General features: G+C 45.7%; 1 protein-coding gene across 2 annotated transcripts in view; it reads left to right on the top strand.

The window, feature by feature from the left end:
• The window catches only part of GRIPAP1 (GRIP1 associated protein 1), a 1,613,923-nt gene that overhangs the window by 89,800 nt on the left and 1,506,886 nt on the right, over window positions 1-17,237 (top strand). For both annotated transcript variants that reach the window (XM_069645489.1, XM_069645490.1), the window contains exon 2: window positions 16,620-16,686. In XM_069645489.1, coding sequence (XP_069501590.1) covers window positions 16,620-16,686 — 67 coding nt within the window. The remainder of the gene's footprint in view (window positions 1-16,619; window positions 16,687-17,237) is intronic.

The raw sequence follows: 17,237 nt of genomic DNA, 5'->3' as shown, positions 1-17,237 counted from the left end.
AACAACACGTTAACGCATGCAATAGTTACCGGACAGCGTTGGGTAACACACTCTTAGCTGAACGCCAGCAGCAGCTATGAGACCTTCTCACAAACTCAGTTGCAACTTAAGGAAGGAAGGGAACAAGAGTGAACATAGGGCACATTGAACTCTTGGAACTTGATACTTACCAATCCCGCCAGGGATTTCAGAGTCAATACTTACCGGAACTCTCCCAACTCCTTCAAACCAGTGAAGTAACTGGTATCTACGCGCCCCTGCAAGACACGCAGGATGGAGAGCTCATCTTTTACGAACATAAGGTGAGGTTACTAAGGGGATATCGGAGGTGATTAGTGGGGGGAGAGCGAGAACAGTTGGGAGGCCATCACTAAAACCCACAGGTGGTTAATCCCTATCTCCACTTGCAGGAAAATACTTCTTCGGGTCCAGCAGAGAAGACTAGGTGGGCCAGTCCAGACAGTCATCTCTGCACTATGCATCACGTTGAAGGAGACCGCAGCTGTCCGGGTCCGATCGACACCCCTGTGGGGTCCAGGTGAGCATAACACAAACCTTCTCTACTTAGGATACAGTCTGAAACCATGTGTTATTGTAAACTATCAGATAATCTTGCTTTAATGAGTACAGGGACGAAGATGAACCAAAGCATGTTACAATCAAGTAGGAAGAGTGCTCGACTAGCTATTGTCCATCAAACTGATGTTATGCTGGGCCGGTCCCCGCCATTTAAACCAAACTGCAAAGTAGGACTTTGTTCTGAATCCGGAAAGAGAAACCAGCGAATGAGGACGCCGTAGAGAAGCCCACGAGTTTGAAACTGGGTTTCGGGAGACTGCAGCGAGGCAGCTCTCCGTTGTAGCCGAGCAGCAGGACACCCGGACTGCGTCATGCGAGTCAGCTGGTAGCCGGCTTAACCAACTCCTTCATATGTCCAAATGAAGTCTCCTGCTTGTAGAACAACAGGTAGACCTTTTGGGTACCTGTTGGGCAGAATTAAATTTTTTGAAGTTCTGCAGTACCATTTTATGGTATCCCAACTCTTTTTACTGTCTCCCTTTTATTGTATGAATTTTCTGATTGTATTTTGGTGGTCATAGCCCCATGCCACTAAATACTTTTTTGTTTTTCCTGAGGCGTATATGGTCCTCGGTCGATAGCCAAATGTTCCTTATGATAGTCATTGGAGCACTGGTGTTTTTAAGTGCTACACTTGGCTGTTTTCTTTTAAGGGCTTCCTTTGTTTAGGGAACCATGAGGCAGATCTAAAAGGGTTGTTTTGCCCATGTGGGCTCTTTCTGAACCCAAGGTGGCAGCCTCCATAGTTGTTAAAACTAGTTTAGACAAGTTACTGGCCCTGGGCTGGCCTCTACACTTCCTGTGGGGTGGGGCTTGTGTAATTGGCAGTTTCTGTAGCCAACAAGAGAAAAATCCCACAAAAACAGCTTCCTCCCTTTAAGGCTAGAAGGTTGTTTCTATTATCCACCTTGACACATACACACAAACTCTATTCAACATAACTCAATAGAGAAACACATGGTTATCGAACATAACATGCATATTTTAATATTAATACATTTATAAAACATACGTCTGTTTCCTAATAGCAACCATTGTGGCGCATTCCCGAAACAGACCCTATCTCTTCTCTAAAAAAAGGATTTTCCGAAGAGACAACAGAACTATCTGGATCGGAATTATCCTCCAGTGAATCAGACACCGAGATACAGGCGAGATCCACTCCCGACAGATTGTAACGCCCAAAGATGGCCACGGCAGAACAAGTCCAGGAGCTAATAAACGCTGTACAGAACTTTTCCCTCGAACTGCAGGGAGTTAAGGCAGAAAATGCAGTTCTCCGTCAAATGGCAGTCGCTTGAGAAGCCCACCAGACAGATTTACCACCAGTGTCCTTGGCAGCGGGAAAGTTTGATGGCTCACCCAAAAAGGTTAAGGAGTTCCTGGATGCGTGCATGATATACTTTACCTTCAGACCTACTACTTACGCTCTAGATCGCACTCGTGTAGGATTTCTCATATCCAACATGATCGGAAATGCCCTCGCGTGGGCAACTCCATTGGTCACGTCCAACAATCCTGTCTTACAAGACTATAACGCCTTCATAACCCTGCTACGCCAAACCTTTGAAAGACAAGAGATCGGATTTTCTGCAGGAGAAGCCTTGTTTGATATTAAACAAGGTTCGATGGACCTAATGTCCTATATTTCTACCTTTAAGAAGCTGGCGGCGGAAGTGGGCTGGCCAGACACAGTGCAATACACGGCTTTCAGAAGAGGTCTCCATGACGACCTGAAAGACGAATTGGCACGAGTTCCTAGACCGCCGACGTTAACCGACTTGTATACTCTAGTCCTGCAGATAGATTACCGACTCATGGAAAGACGATCTGAGAAAAGGAAAACCCGAACTCGGACATCTTTGATCCCTGGACCGTCACCTACTTCCACCCAGGGGTCACATCGCTCCGGCGAAGAACCCATGCAGATTGGTACGACCAGGGGTCCTCTTTCAACCACAGAAAGAAACCGACGGAAGGAAAAGGGCTTATGTATGTACTGCGTGTCGGAAGCACACCTCCTCAGGGATTGCCCGGAGGTTCCTCCGAGACGTCGGGGAAACGACGGACCCCTGTCTTAGAAGGAGCCACTTACCGGGGTTCAGTGGAAGGCTCACATTGTGCTCGGACGTCAGGAGAAGACGCCCGACTTATGGTCCTTCAAGTGTCACTCCAGTGGAAGAATCGTCCCAAAAATAATGCCTTAGCCCTCATTGACAGGGGGGCGGCTGGTAATTTCTTAGACATCAATTGGGCAAAACAAGAAGGCATTCCCCTTGTAGTTAAGACAGAGGAACAAAAGGTGGAAGGGGTGGATGGCCGTCCCTTATGTTCGGGACCTATTGTACAAGCTGCAGTCGACATCAAGGTATGCATCTCTCTTCATCAGGAAACCCTCACCTTTGATGTGATAAGAGCAGCACATTTCCCCATTATATTGGGAATCCCTTGGCTCTGCCAACACAATCCTGTTATTAACTGGTCCCTCAGCACCTTAAAATTCGACTTTGAGTTCTGTTTCCAACACTGCTGCTCTTCTAAACAGACAGAAGCAACTGTTATCTCTAGCCCATCAGGAACTTCTGGTTCCCTTCGGGTTCTTAACATTCACCCCGTTTTTTATGAGTTTGCTGATGTGTTTGAAGATAGGATACCCAAAGACTTGCCCCCTCATCGGTCCGAAGATTGTGCTATCGATCTCGTTCCAGGTACTACTGTACCCTTTGGACGTATGTTTTCTTTAACCTTACCAGAAAAACAAGCATTGAGGACATACCTAGACCAAAACCTCAAACGGATTGATTCGTCTGTCTAAGTCTCCAGCAGGGGCTTCCTTATTCTTCATAGCCAAGAAGGACACAAGTGAACTACGCCCATGTATTGACTATAGGGGCTTAAACAAGATCACAGTGAGAGATCGCCACCCGATGCCTTTGATAAAAGATATCTTGGAGGCAGTTGAAGGGTCATGTATATTCAGCAAGCTAGACCTTAGGGGTGCTTATCATCTCTTAAGGGTTAAGGCTCGGGACGAATGGAAGACGGCATTTCGTACACCCTTTGGGTTGTATGAATATCGAGTAATGCCATTTGGCTTAGTTAATGCCCCTGCAGCCTTTCAGAGGTTTATGGACCGTCTTTTTGCTGATCTCTTATTTGTCTCAGTTATAGTGTACTTAGATGACATCCTGGTCTTTTCTTGTAACCCTGTTCAACATCAGGTTCATCTCTCTGAGGTCATGGAACGGTGGAGACGCCATCAACTCTTGGCTAAACCGGAAAAATGTGTGATTGCAGTGCCTTCGGTACCCTATTTAGGTTTTATCCTATCGGAACATGGTATCGAGATGGATCCCAAAAAGGTCTCGGCTATTCTCTCCTGGCCAACCCCCTCTTCTGTAAGGGAGGTACAGGCCTTTTTGGGTCTTTCAAATTTCTACAGACGATTTATCGTCAACTTTTCTGAACAAGTTCTTCCGATAACGGCTCTACTCAAGAAGGATATTCCCTTCGTTTGGAATCACAACGCAGAACAAGAGTTCCTAGGATTAAAAAAGGCGTTTTGTTCGGCTCCTATTCTCAAACAGCCAGACCAACGAAGGCCCTTCGTTGTTGAAACTGATGCATCTTCAGGGGCATTGGGGGCTGTTCTCAAACAAGAACACGATGGTATGGAACACCCAATAGCCTATCTCTCTCGCACGCTTACGCCTAGCGAGAACAACTACTCTGTTATAGAGAAAGAGCTCCTGGCCATTAAGCAAGCATGTTCAGAATGGAGACATCTCCTCCAAGGGTCAAGACATCAATTTGAGATTCGCACAGATCATAGCAACCTCAAGGTGCTACAACAAATGGAGTGTAAAAATACTCGACAAGCCCGATGGGCTTACTTCTTCGCCCAATATGATTTCTTTATTACTTACCTCCCGGGCAGCAAGAATGTTCTAGCGGATAGTCTGTCTTGTAGCCCCTCCAGTTGGGTCAATCCACCCTTTAAGGGGGAACTTTTGTTACCTGAGGTCCGAATCGTCCATACCATCTCAAGATTTTTACAGGACGTTAAGGAAGCGACTCCGGTTGCTATGCTACCTCTTTCCAAGCCGGTTCAGGAGCAATTAATCAAGGACTGTGGTTCTACAAAGGAAAGCTTTTCATTCCCAAAACCAAGTTACAGTCACAAGTCCTTCATTGGGGTCATGAATCACGGATCGCTGGTCACAAGGGCTTAACAGCTACTTCCGACCTAGTCAGACGAATGTTCTGGTGGCCTAACATGCTGTCTGACATTAAACTGTATGTATGTTCTTGTCCTATCTGCGCCAGGAGCAAGGGTCTGACTTCAAAACCTGCTGGTTTATTGCACCAAGCAAAACATCCAACAACCCTGTGGTCACATGTCTCTACCGACTTTGTGGTAGATCTCCCAAAGTCTCAAGGATTCTCAGCAATCATGGTAACCATAGACAGCTTCAGTAAAATGGGCCATTTCTCACCGCTGAAAGGAGTGCCTTCTGCACCTGAGATGGCGCAGGTGTTTCTAAAGGACATCGTCTGACTCCATGGTATCCCAGAAACTATTCTTTCGGACAGAGGTTCTCAGTTCACCTCAACCTTTTGGAAAACCTTATGTGATCTACTGGGAATAGAACGGACCCTCACCTCAGGTTACCATCCCCAGTCTAATGGACAGACGGAACATCTCAACGCCACTATGGAGCAGTATCTTCGCTGTTTTGTTAACGAACAACAAGATAACTGGGTCTCTCTTCTTCCTATGGCCGAATTTTCTTATAACAATACCCTTCACTCGGCTATTAAAATGACACCTTTTTTTTGTGTATTTGGTCATCATCCCTGTTCCTTTCCCCTGAATAATGTCCAGGCTTCATGTCTACCCACGATAGACTCTCTCTTGGAAAACATTACCAGAACACAGAAGAACTCTCTTATCAACCTACAGGAGAGTAGAGCTCGATATAAACATCAAGCAGATACTCATCGGATCCAGAATCCTGATTGGCAAGTAGGCGATAGAGTCTGGCTCTCAAGCAGATACTTACCTCGTTGGACACATCCTTCCAAATTCTCTCCCAAATATCTGGGTCCTTATACCATCACTGCTCGCATTAATCCTGTGGCTTTCCGATTGAAACTCTCTTCTCAGCTCAGCAGAATACATCCGGTCTTCCACTCTTCCCTGTTGAAAAGGTTCATCCCAGACCCACACCACAGGAAAAGAAGACCTTTCTTTTAAAAGATGCTAATCCCCCCGCAGATGAATATGAAGTGGAGAGAATAATGGATTCGAGATACTACAGAGGTCGACTCCAGTACCTAGTGAGGTGGAAAGGATACTCTCAAGCCGAGGACTCTTGGGAACCTGTGACTAATCTCTCAGCTCCCAGATGTGTACGACAGTTTCATACCCTCTATCCGGGTAAGCCTGGGGTTGGTACCCCAAGAAGGAGGCATACTGTCATGAGGGCTGGAGGCTGGAAGCTTTGGTCCCGATGGAAGCACCATTAACATACACATTACAGCGCCTCCTGCGCCGTTCTAGTAGTTACGTTTTGTGGCATTCATAACGAGGTTAGCCACGCCCCCTCAGCGCGTTGCAACAATCTTCGTTTCCTCGCTCCACTGAAGCCGTTTACTTCAGTGCTCCTAGCGTTTCCAGCCTCAGATTCTCCTTCCCTCCTGTGTCTCCTTTCCCATCTGATTCTTTCCCACTTTGCCTACCAGACTTTCAGCTCCATTCGTTAATCTGTATTTTTCCGTGTTACCTTCCGTTTTTTTTTTCCAGGCTTGCGTTTGGTCTATCCCTATAGCTTTTCTACCGGCATCTTTCTGCCATCTTTACCACCTCCTATTCTTTCCCCCTGCTCTCTCTCCTGTGCTTAAGTATTTAACGACATTCGGTTTTCGCTCTTATCTCTAAAGGCTCCGGTTTCATCACGGCTCGGTGAGTTTTTTCCGTGGAGATTGGGGGTATCCTTTCTCTTAGTCCGTTTTCTTTCCTTATTCCTTTCTTTTCTCTTCTGCTTACGCAATTTCTTCTGTTATACTCGTTTCGCCTGTTTGCTTACCTGAAGCCCCTCCTCCTAAGCTTCCTGTGTCACCGGCTTGCCTTCCATCTGGATACCGAGTGGTTTTTGAATGCTTCAGCCCCTGGTAATACAGTCTGCAGACTTGGGAGACTCCTGCCCAGCCTCTGCTTAAGGACATTCTTGGAAATCTCCGGCCCAACCTTTGTTTAAGTACTGTTTGCGGAATCTCAAGACCAAGACTTTGGACATTCCTCTTCCTTTGGTCTCGGAGTTGAATACTACTGGGGTTTTTTAGGCCACTGGCTTTTTCCCCCATATTGGGCTGTAGAGGGAAGTGCCATAAATTATTGCAGTCTGTTTCCTAATAGCAACCATTGTGGCGCATTCCCGAAACAGACCCTATCTCTTCTCTAAAAAAGGAATTTCCGAAGAGACAACAGAACTATCTGGATCGGAATTATCCTCCAGTGAATCAGACACCGAGATACAGGTGAGATCCACTCCCGACAATAACGACCCTAATTCTTGTGTCTATGAAACAACTCCTTTTTATGGGAGGGTACATGTACGATAACCATGTGTTTCTCTATTGAGTTATGTTGAATAGAGTTTGTGTGTATGTGTCAAGGTGGATAATAGAAACAACCTTCTAGCCTTAAAGGGAGGAAGCTGTTTTTGTGGGATTTCCTCTTGTAGACTTAACTTTTGAGTCCTCACCCACACGGCCCCTAAAAAGAGGACACATGCAGCTTGTATAGCTGAGGATATTTTGTAGCCAACCTGATTTGCTGGCCACCAAAACCATTTTATTTTTTTTTAAAAAACTGTGATGGGATTGGTGGGCTGGCAGATGCAAGCCCCTGTGAGTGAAGGCATATGTAAGGGAAACCCTTGTTCCTACAATCTGCTACTAGAGTGTTAGGAGGAAAGCGAGCTAATTTACCTGCTTTAGGATTTACTGCTGTTTGTAGGCCGTACTGGCTAGATGCAGCCGTCTGGGCATATCTCTGGTTTGGGTTTTTTGGCTGCTGGGTATCCTCCCTGAGTCTTCCATGTCCTGCTGCTGGTTGTCCTCATTTGCTGGGGCTAGACTGCCTATCCTGGGGGTCATTGTCTGGGCCATTGTACTCCAGTTTAGCACCATTTACTGCCATGGTCTTCTGCCTTAGTTTTGGATGCCACCATCACCTGAAAGTGTGTTGTTATCCCAACACCCCACCAGATCAGCTTTTCTGGGCTGTCTTGGTCACCACCACTGTTGTCCTGCTGCAGGGCCATGTTTTGCTGGTGTACCCTCCAGGTTTGCTTACTGAGATGCCGGGGTTTGCCGTGTGCACTTTCCTCTGTTCTTCTGGATTCCACTACTGGATGGTGGGTCCCACTCGTGTGAAGGACTATTGCTCTTCTTTTGGGCAGTGTGACGGATCTGATGGAGTTGTCACGTTTCCCAGAGGAAAACCTCCCTTCATGTGACCAGGGAAGAGCAGAAGCTACCTTACTCTGACCCTGGCGGTGGCTATCTGCGGGAGGACTTCATGGGGGAGCGCACCCTCTGGGAAATGGGGGTGACTCAACAGAAGAGACGTGGTGTACTGTGAGAAACCTGAATGTGTCTCCCAATCTAGTCCCTCAGGGAATCTGCCATCCAGGTGGCCAGGACACAGCCATCGCTATTGGGTCCAGTTCCTGTGGTTGGACTAGTACGGGAGGATTACCTGGATGGGGGGTCCTCAGGGAATGAAAAGGGAACACCAACGGGTGAGACACTGTATTCCCCTTTTGTCAAACTCTTCCCTATCCTACTACACAGGACATTCAACCTCTCTACTCCCTCCTCCTCACCCCCATCTCACACAAACATTTTCGCACAGCACGAAAGACAATGGACTAACTCCAGAGCCGTTTCCGTGACATGTCCCAATACAAGGGTCGGGCAAAGTCAGGCAATTGACGATAATCTCACACACCTGATGGCCCTTTCCCTGCCCCACAGGGATAAAAGGTGGAGCAAGAGAGCACACTACAAGCATGGCAGACCGCACGACATGAGAGCTAATTCAGCCCAGCAGTTAAAGAGGAGGCAAAAGACGTCGAGAGGAGACCAGGGGAGAAGTGACCTTGCCCTTATCGACAGCGACCCTTGAAGCCTCAAGAGAAGGAAATGTAAGGCCAGGAACAATTGCCTGTGTCTTGCACCAGATGTCCATGGTACCCGGGCCCTCCTCCACTGACAGCCAAACCGGAGAGAAACGCATGGGCCAATGGTACTGGCCTTGACTCTACATACAAGAAATCAAAGCTGTTCATCACAATCAGTGAGTCGAGGGGAGAGCCGATAAAGAAACCGAACTGTGTTGAAAGAAAGTAGCAAGTGGCTAATTGAACTTTGAAAACAAAGAACTACAACAGAACAGGGGGAAACCAGCAGAGCAGAGGCAGGCACCACGTGGGTGTGCGCTTATGGTGGTTACCATAATATTGAACTACAGTAACCAGAAGGCCTTAGGAAACTGTGAAAGGGGGTCAAGTGGTCATACGGCGGTCTTATCAAATCCTCCGTACTGTCGTAAGTCTTTGACCGGCAGACGATTATGAGGCTAGGGGAAGTGAATCCCACATCATAAAAGTTGAACCAGGGAAAAGATTGCAACTGAGAAGATTGGCAAAAGTGAACCCGAACGAGGGAACTGGAAAAGAAGGGGTGGAATCTGAAGCCCCGAAATAATAGTGTGTTGAAAGGAGTAAACCCGGTAGAGGGATGTCCACAAATGAACTGTGTTACAAAAGACATTAAGATTTGGGGAATGTTGCAGAGAAGATTGTATTGAGATTTGTGAATTAAAGAAAAGACGTTGTGAACACGAACGAGGGAGGCTGGCAGGAGTGAACCCGGCAGAGGGATGCTAACGACAAGGGGCAAGGCCTGAAGTCCCTGTAAACTGTGTGCTGACAGGAGTGAACCTACTGAGGGACAAGAGTGAACCCGGAAGAGGGAGGCCGACAAGGAAAAGGTGGCCAGAGTGAACCTGGAAGAGGGAGGCCGACAAGCAGGGGTGAACCCTGAAGAATTGTTCAAATGGCCATTAAGATTCATGAGAGGGAAGTATTGCAAGACAAGGGAGAAGTGAACTGTCCTCCTTGTCAATTGGGGTCTGAGCCCAGCCGAGGAAGATCCAGGGGCCAGAAATCATCACCCGCAGGTCATTAAAAAGGGAACTGTAAATTTTGTTTGAGAATATCCTGTGAGGGGTCTACGCCTAGAAGAGGGGGACCCATGCGTGATGCCATCACCCAAAGCATTCGTAGAACAGAATTGTGTTTTTTTTTTTTGGTCAAGAATAAGAAGTCTCGAAGGCAAGAGACTTTTGTTGAAAAGAGACTTTAACCATCGGAGAACCTGATAGCTGGAGTGGAACTGTCGGTTCGTGCTGGAGTAAGCTTGAGTGTGTGCTGTGCTCAGGAGACCCACCTTGTCCCGTGATGAAACCATGGGGAAGACAGAACCCTGGAAATCACATCCTGACTTATTATTTGAGAATACTTCTTTCCTTATTGAAACCCTATCCCGCACTTCTTTTGTATTTAGCGTAAGGATTGGCAGTAGGTTTTTCTTAGTATTGGCCCTTTTATTTTGACACAACGCCACTAGAACTGCCTTATTTTCATTTAATGGTTGACGCTTGCTCATATCTAGATTTAGGTTTAGTTTAGGCATTTTTCCACCCTACATTTGCAGTTTAATAAACATCCTTGAACTGTGATCACTGGTCTGTCTTTAGTGTTGCCACCATGAGTTCCTTACAGTTCCTCCCATCTCTAAAGGATAATGACATCCATTTATTTCCATCTAATCTGTGTATGGCATACAGTGAGATAGAACATCTGGGTGAAGGTAACAGAATCGCCAATACATATTCTTATGAGAAGACTGGGACAAGGAGGAGGGATCGAGTAATGATTAATTCGACCGCAAAACAAAGTGAGCATACTAGTTGTTGGGAACATTTGGGCAATGCCGGGAGATTCAAAATCGGAAGTGTAAAACCAAGATGGAGAGAAGGAGAATTCACTCCTGAAACCAGTCGGGACGCAAGAAGGAAGCAGACAGGCTTGCTGAGTCGCAGCAAACCTGGAGACCCTTTCCGGAGCAAGCCCAAAGGAGGAACCTACCCACTGCAGGAATGTGGCCAGAGAAGGCTGCTGGAAGGAGGTGGATGCAGCTCGGAGGCCCAGGGGCAGACGATGTGTCAGTCTGAGCTGACAGCAGGAAGCAGACCGAACAAGTGGAGACGTAGGACAACCAAGTTGCCAAAGAAAACCAATGAGCCTGTACAGAAGGGTTGGGAAGCCAGGGGCCCTTTGTCCGGTCTACCGCGTACAGAAAGGAGTACCACATAGAAGCTGGTAACCCTGGGACCCTGTGTAAAGGTCCAAGACCTGAATGGAAAATAGACTGAGAACCATTGTATGTTTGGAAAGCAAGTTGAAGCTAAAGCACATACTTGGGAATGTGGATAGAAGTACATGTTATAATTTGGAAAGGCATGGCAAGGAAGTGTAAAGGGCATGGGGAGTAGTGGGTCTCAGAGTCGCACCCAGTTGTGAACTGTGCAAAGAGAAGATATTGAAACTACAATTTAGGCAAAGGGAAAAGTCCCTGAAAGTACTGAACTGTGAATTAAAGGGTTAGAGTCCTAGCAGGAGAATATACCAGGAACCAAGTGGAAGGAAATGATAAACTGTGTATTAAGGAACATAAAAGGAAGACCCCTTTTAAAAGTAGAGAACATTGTAATTGTAATCCATGGAAAGGGTAAAACCCCTGAAGGTCTTGACGTTTTTGTGTATGGAATTGGTACAAAGTCCTGGCAGAAGAGTATACCTGGTGAAGAATGGGAAGTAATGGTGAACTGTATAAATTGAATTGAACCGAGAACATGATGGGAATCGGGAGGAGAAAGGCTCTCCTGAAGGGGATGGAACTTTGATTAATTTATTTGCACCTTTTGGAACTTTACTTTGAACTGCTATAGAATAGCTGCAGGTGGCAGCTAAAGAGGTTTTGCCCTTTTCACATTATATCGGGCTTAGTGTGTGAGGGTCAGGCTAGGGTTTTGGACACAGGACGATGGACTTTTTTTTAGGCAGGGAAACCCCTCATAGTCAGGGAAAGATAGGACTTCATCCATCCCCCTTTCTTTTTTTGTTTATAAAATAAGTCTATAGCAAGCAAAATAATGTTTCTGTGTCCGACTCTTACTCTTGTTTCCTCACAGCAGTCAGGGTTGTCATTGGCTTTATAGTCAAGTCCCTGGGTGACCGGATTCTTCATTTTGTTCTGTTAAAAGAAGTGTTTACTAACTGGGTTGTTCTACTTTCCTGGAACCAAAACTGTAAGTACTCATCTCTGTGCCCTGGGTGTGGGGATATTCAGATATCCTCACGCTTCCCCATAGTCTGTGGTTATCTGGCTCTGCATTGGCTTTCATTAGTGGCTGAATCCTGCTTTGCTTCTCTGGTCCTGGTGCTGTTCCTCTACTGGGTATGTTTTTTCTTGGTCTCCAAAGGTGTCCCCTGTGGTTTACTGCTTTCCTATGGATACCTGTCTGAAGGAACTGGGACATATCTGGGTTTTCCCCATAACCCAAGGTCAGCCCACAGATATTGATCTGTTGTTTTCTGTGGGGCATCAGCTTGAAAATGTTGTCTCAATCCAGGTAAGCATCTAAAGTGTCACATGTAGGCATTCTACAATGCCCAGAGGTTACCCAGAGTTATCCATCATGCCGCCCTTTTTCCGTGTTTTACACTCCTTGTCTATGTGGGGCTATTGTTTCTCCATGTAATGTGTAATATGCCCTTCTGGGCCTACGGGGCTGTATATCTAAAATGTATCCTGGACAATGGTGCCCTCATGGTTGTGTTGGACATTGTGATCCCCTGTGCTCTACTTCCATGTGCTATAATTATATTGTGTGTATATGTATTCTTTGATAATTATTTTATTTGTAGTGTAGCAGGAAACCTGTGAATATGTTCAGTGCTGTACTCTTGGACTCTGACTGGTAATTATTAAAGTGTGTACTGTTGTCTAGGGGTCTTTTCATGGAAAGCCTACATTCAGGGCTTGCAACATCTGCTAGCCCTCTAGCATTGGCGAGGAGTTTTTATGAAGGACGAGTACCATTTGCATGATACTCAAATTTGCTGGTGAGTATGGGGGATGCTAGAAACGTATTTTCCATTTACTGCAAACTCACTCTATTTGCTGTAAATGGCAAATTCAAGTTTCGCTGTACATGCTTGCCAGCCTTGCACCAAATATGAAGTGTGCCTATGACGATATGCACCATTTTACAAAATAAAACGGGTAAATATTTTGTCAAGTCCCCCTGTGGCAAGCACACTTCTCGTGGGTTGAGTATGTAAACTAAGGAACTTACCCTACAGGTCTACTGGGATTTTCAACAATTTACATGGCCTGCAATATGTATAGTGTTTGCCACCAGGTATGGGACTTGCATTTTAGGGAACATAGTGAGATCACCCTTAACTGGCCACTTGCTGTTTCTATATTTACACATTGCCCTGCTATGATCAACTGAGTACTTACTTTTCCTTATCATAAAAACCTTATGTGGGGCCTTATAAGTAGTGTATATTTTTCAGTATACCACTGTGGTATATCTTTTGTGGTGTCTCTTGTGCTTAATTGTACCTCCTTGCTAGCCATCTGCCCTTCTGAAGTTACGCCCGACTGCAGCTACCATTATAGAGTTTGGTATTTCCTTTTTGGGGTGACACTGTCCTACCACTAGGTTAGGGTATTACACTCCCTCACCAGAATTGTGTGAAAACAGTCTCCCTAACAGTACCAGAGGCTTCAGGGATGCACTGAAATAAGATAACTAACATTTTAGTGAAGGCACGTTGAGGTATTTGAAAGCATGAGACATGTCCTAGCAACACTGACTGTTGATTTGCAAAACCTGTAGGCATTGCAGGATGGCGAATAAGCCCCACACATTATCCTTTTTCTGACGTCAGACAGATGCGCATGAAACTTGAAATTCCGGGCAGCAATTCGAAGAGCAATCTTTCTCCCAGCCATGGAAGCTTGCACATTCTGTTCATAGTCCATCATTTAGCATTGGCGGAGGGAATGACATTGGGTCAGTTAACCGTCTCATCCAAGTGCATCAGAAAAAGTGCCTGTAGTCCTGATTGAAGGAACTATGGTAGTGGAATCTTAAGAAGCAGGCAGTACTATTTCAAGATGCATGGAACTGCTGTTTCTTAGAATAAAGGCAAGGCCAACAAACAGCAAGAGATTATTTCTAAGGAAGGTCATATGACTCTATACAGCTACATATACCTTCCATGTAGGGAATATTCAAAGAGTGTGACTCGCAACCGTACAAAGATGAGTAGTCATGTGCTGGAGGTGGAGGTTGACGATCCGCGAAAGAACAGCATTAGTTTAAAAACTGTTCAAGTGAACAACATGGCTTGAGGTAGCAGTCTGGGAGTAGCTTCAATTGCGGCTGTTTTTACATTAAACAAATACTTCTGGGATCAGTGTACCAAAGTTGTAGCATTGCCTGTGCGCCAAGTATGCAACCTGCTCACCGCTCCTGAACCCATTTTTGCTTGGTTCCCTGTGACTCATTAGCCCTAGCTCAACATTGCTTTGCAAACCACTACCCCCAACCACAGCCAGTTGAATGTCAGAAACATGATCAGGTCACCAACATAATGATCCACAGCTCTCAGGATTTTGACTCTAGCCGTTGTTCCTTATTAGATGGTAAATTTTGGTTCCTTCCTTGCTGGGTTTCTTCTAAGAGTGTAAACAGTCACCCATTACCAGTTCATCTTGTTCACCTTAAAGGACTGGAAATAACCAGTACTCCTTTGTTGTGGATACCCCTGCAACTACTTTGCTTTCTGAATTGTTTTTTGCAAGGATATAACCATATGTATGTACATGGAGTCACTGATGTCGGTTGGCTGGTCGGTCTCTGTCCACCAGTGTTCGAACAACACGAAATAATATCTTGAGGCGTTACCTGCTGCCTTCCCTGACCTGGCTTGTATTGCGACATGGATGGCCTTAATCTCACCGATAAAAAAACCCTCTGATAACAGAGTTGTTCTTGATATCATCAGGGAAGAAACAGATCATTCAGGTTTTGTTAATAACTGTGACACAGGGTGAAACCCAAAGTTAATGTATGCAAACAAAGGGGGGTCTGGGAATCTCTCTACCAGCACGAACACAGCCCAATGCTGGTAGAGAGATTCCCAGACCCCCCTTTGTTTGCATACATTAACTTTGGGTTTCACCCTAAGTTAACAGGGCAATCCAGACGTGGACCCCTTGCTCACTGTTCTTAGAGAGGCAACAGTTTCACCTCACTGATGATGCCCAACAAGGCTGAAACACGTGTATGGGGTTACTGATGGTACTCTTGTTCAGAGGAGAATTGCCTAGCATTTCGGCGCTGGACTGCCCCTGGGCAGGACAAAGGCTGATATGCGGGGAAATTTCTTCTCTGTGAAAAGGACAGTGGCGTAAAGACTTCGTAGAGTCTCTCCCAGGGGTTATTCACCCAAGAACAGGTCATTGGGCTGTGTTCGTGCTGGTAGAGAGATTCCCAGACCCCCCTTTGTTTGCGTAGATATGATAATGTAATTGCTAATGAATTGTTCATGTATATTTTTATTTTATTTAAGTTTTAAATAAAACTGTATATTGGATGAGTTATCATTGGTGCTTTGTATTTTTGTATGTCTTGAGAGCGTGATTTTTTTAAAAATGTGATTTAAAAAAAAATGTTTTTACAATTCTTTGCATATCCTGTCTTCGTATCTGGACTCTGCTGTATTAATTTGTTGTGCAGCACACCAGTGTTTTTTCTCATCAAGGATCGTGCCTTATAAATCTGGTAAATAAATAAAATAATATTAAGCAACTTGGTGTCTGTACCCGGCTATTAAATGTAAACAGTAAAATGTCACCACATGTCTGCATTTGACCAGATGGAGCCAGTCCATTTAGTTCTAAAACCACACATGTAGCAACCTAATCAGACCATTCTCTGCATGCGTAATCTCTTTTGTGTCCTGCCAGAAAAGGTTAGGTTTGGTTTGAGGAAAACATCACGCCAGGCTACCAAATGAGAGTACTCTTCCATCAATCTGACCACTCTAAGGAAGATTATTTATTTAGTTTCATTAACAAGTTGAGGGGAGTCTACTTCTGTTACATTACATTATTACCAATGGCATCTCTTGCAGTTTCTTATATTGAATGCAATAATGCACAGCTTTCTTTGATGGGGGTCAGGGACCTGATCCGGCCATGATTGGGGCCTAGGGCATGAGGCCTACCAGGTTACTTGCCAGAGCCAGTCCTGCCCCAGAGGCTGGGTGTGTGAGTTGGGATGGCCCCGGTCTCTGTACCTTCTACCTGGCCTGGTTAAGTGATTAAAGTACCACTTCTTCTTGCCCTATGCCTGTTCTCAATACTGGCCAGTGGTGTTTCTCTTTTTCCCTACGAACACTGGTACCGGGATTCCTAGTGGTAAAGACCCAAGCCTACAGATCGTCGGAGAGAGAGGCAGCGGCCAGTATGGCGGCTGACAAACATTATGCACATTCAACCAGCAATCTAGATTCTCCACTAAATACGGACTGTGTATTTGACTATAACTTTAGCGGCCCGCCATACCAAAATGGTGGTGGACCACATATGAAAAGGAGGCGGGGTTTTGAGGCTGTTATATGCTTGCTGATGCCTGTAACTCAGCCCATGCCGAAAAGGAAGCCAGGGGTTGGCCAGGGGAACCAGCTGAGGTGGGACAATCAATTGAAGGAAAAAGGGAAGATAAAAAGGGGCAGAAACGCTGCCTGCTGTTAAAAGCATTTGTGTGTGTATATATTGAACCATGTTTCTCTGCTGACCTGGTTTTTTTCCTTTTTTTCCAGGCTCAGCTCCTGGAACTCCGAACACAGAATTACCAGTTGTCCGATACTCTTCGCAAGAACGGAGTGGGTAAGGAAACTAATGGGGCTTGATATTAGTGTGTCTGTATATTGAGATTCCTGTGTCTTTCCAACTTTGCGGCCTGTGCCTTGTGTTCTGTTAGTTATGTGTTAAATTGGCCTTCTGTCGAGTCTGGCCGGTGCCCTGTGTGCGATTTGTGTTTTGAGTATGCTATTGTCACATTTATGCTAGGTGCTGAATTTCGTGGGTTTATGGTCTTCTGTGAGGAGTCCTGCTACCCTCATGACCATGCTGTATTGACTGCCGATCTAACAGAGTTCCATTTGATAATCTATGTAGTTTATAGAGCTGTCCATGGTATTGGTCCTCCCTTCTTTCATCGAGGACCATTCCTCCTGCTGACACTCCTGCCTTCAGCCTGGCAATGCCTTCCTATTCTGGGTCCCCTTATCCATGTGTCTCTTGTGGAAGAAGAGCTTTTTCCATTTGAGCCCATCACACCTGGAACAAAATGCCACCGGACGTTCGGTTCATCTACACATTTGTGTGTTTTCTGCTCTGTCGCTTTGTGCTTTTGGGCTCCTCCCTCCCTGTCCGCG

This window comes from Ambystoma mexicanum, chromosome 2p (genome assembly GCF_040938575.1).
Source record: "Ambystoma mexicanum isolate Mex_15411 chromosome 2p, UKY_AmexF1_1, whole genome shotgun sequence".
In the NCBI taxonomy this organism is placed as follows: Eukaryota; Metazoa; Chordata; class Amphibia; order Caudata; family Ambystomatidae; genus Ambystoma; species Ambystoma mexicanum.
This window is presented reverse-complemented; position numbering and strand designations above follow the sequence as displayed.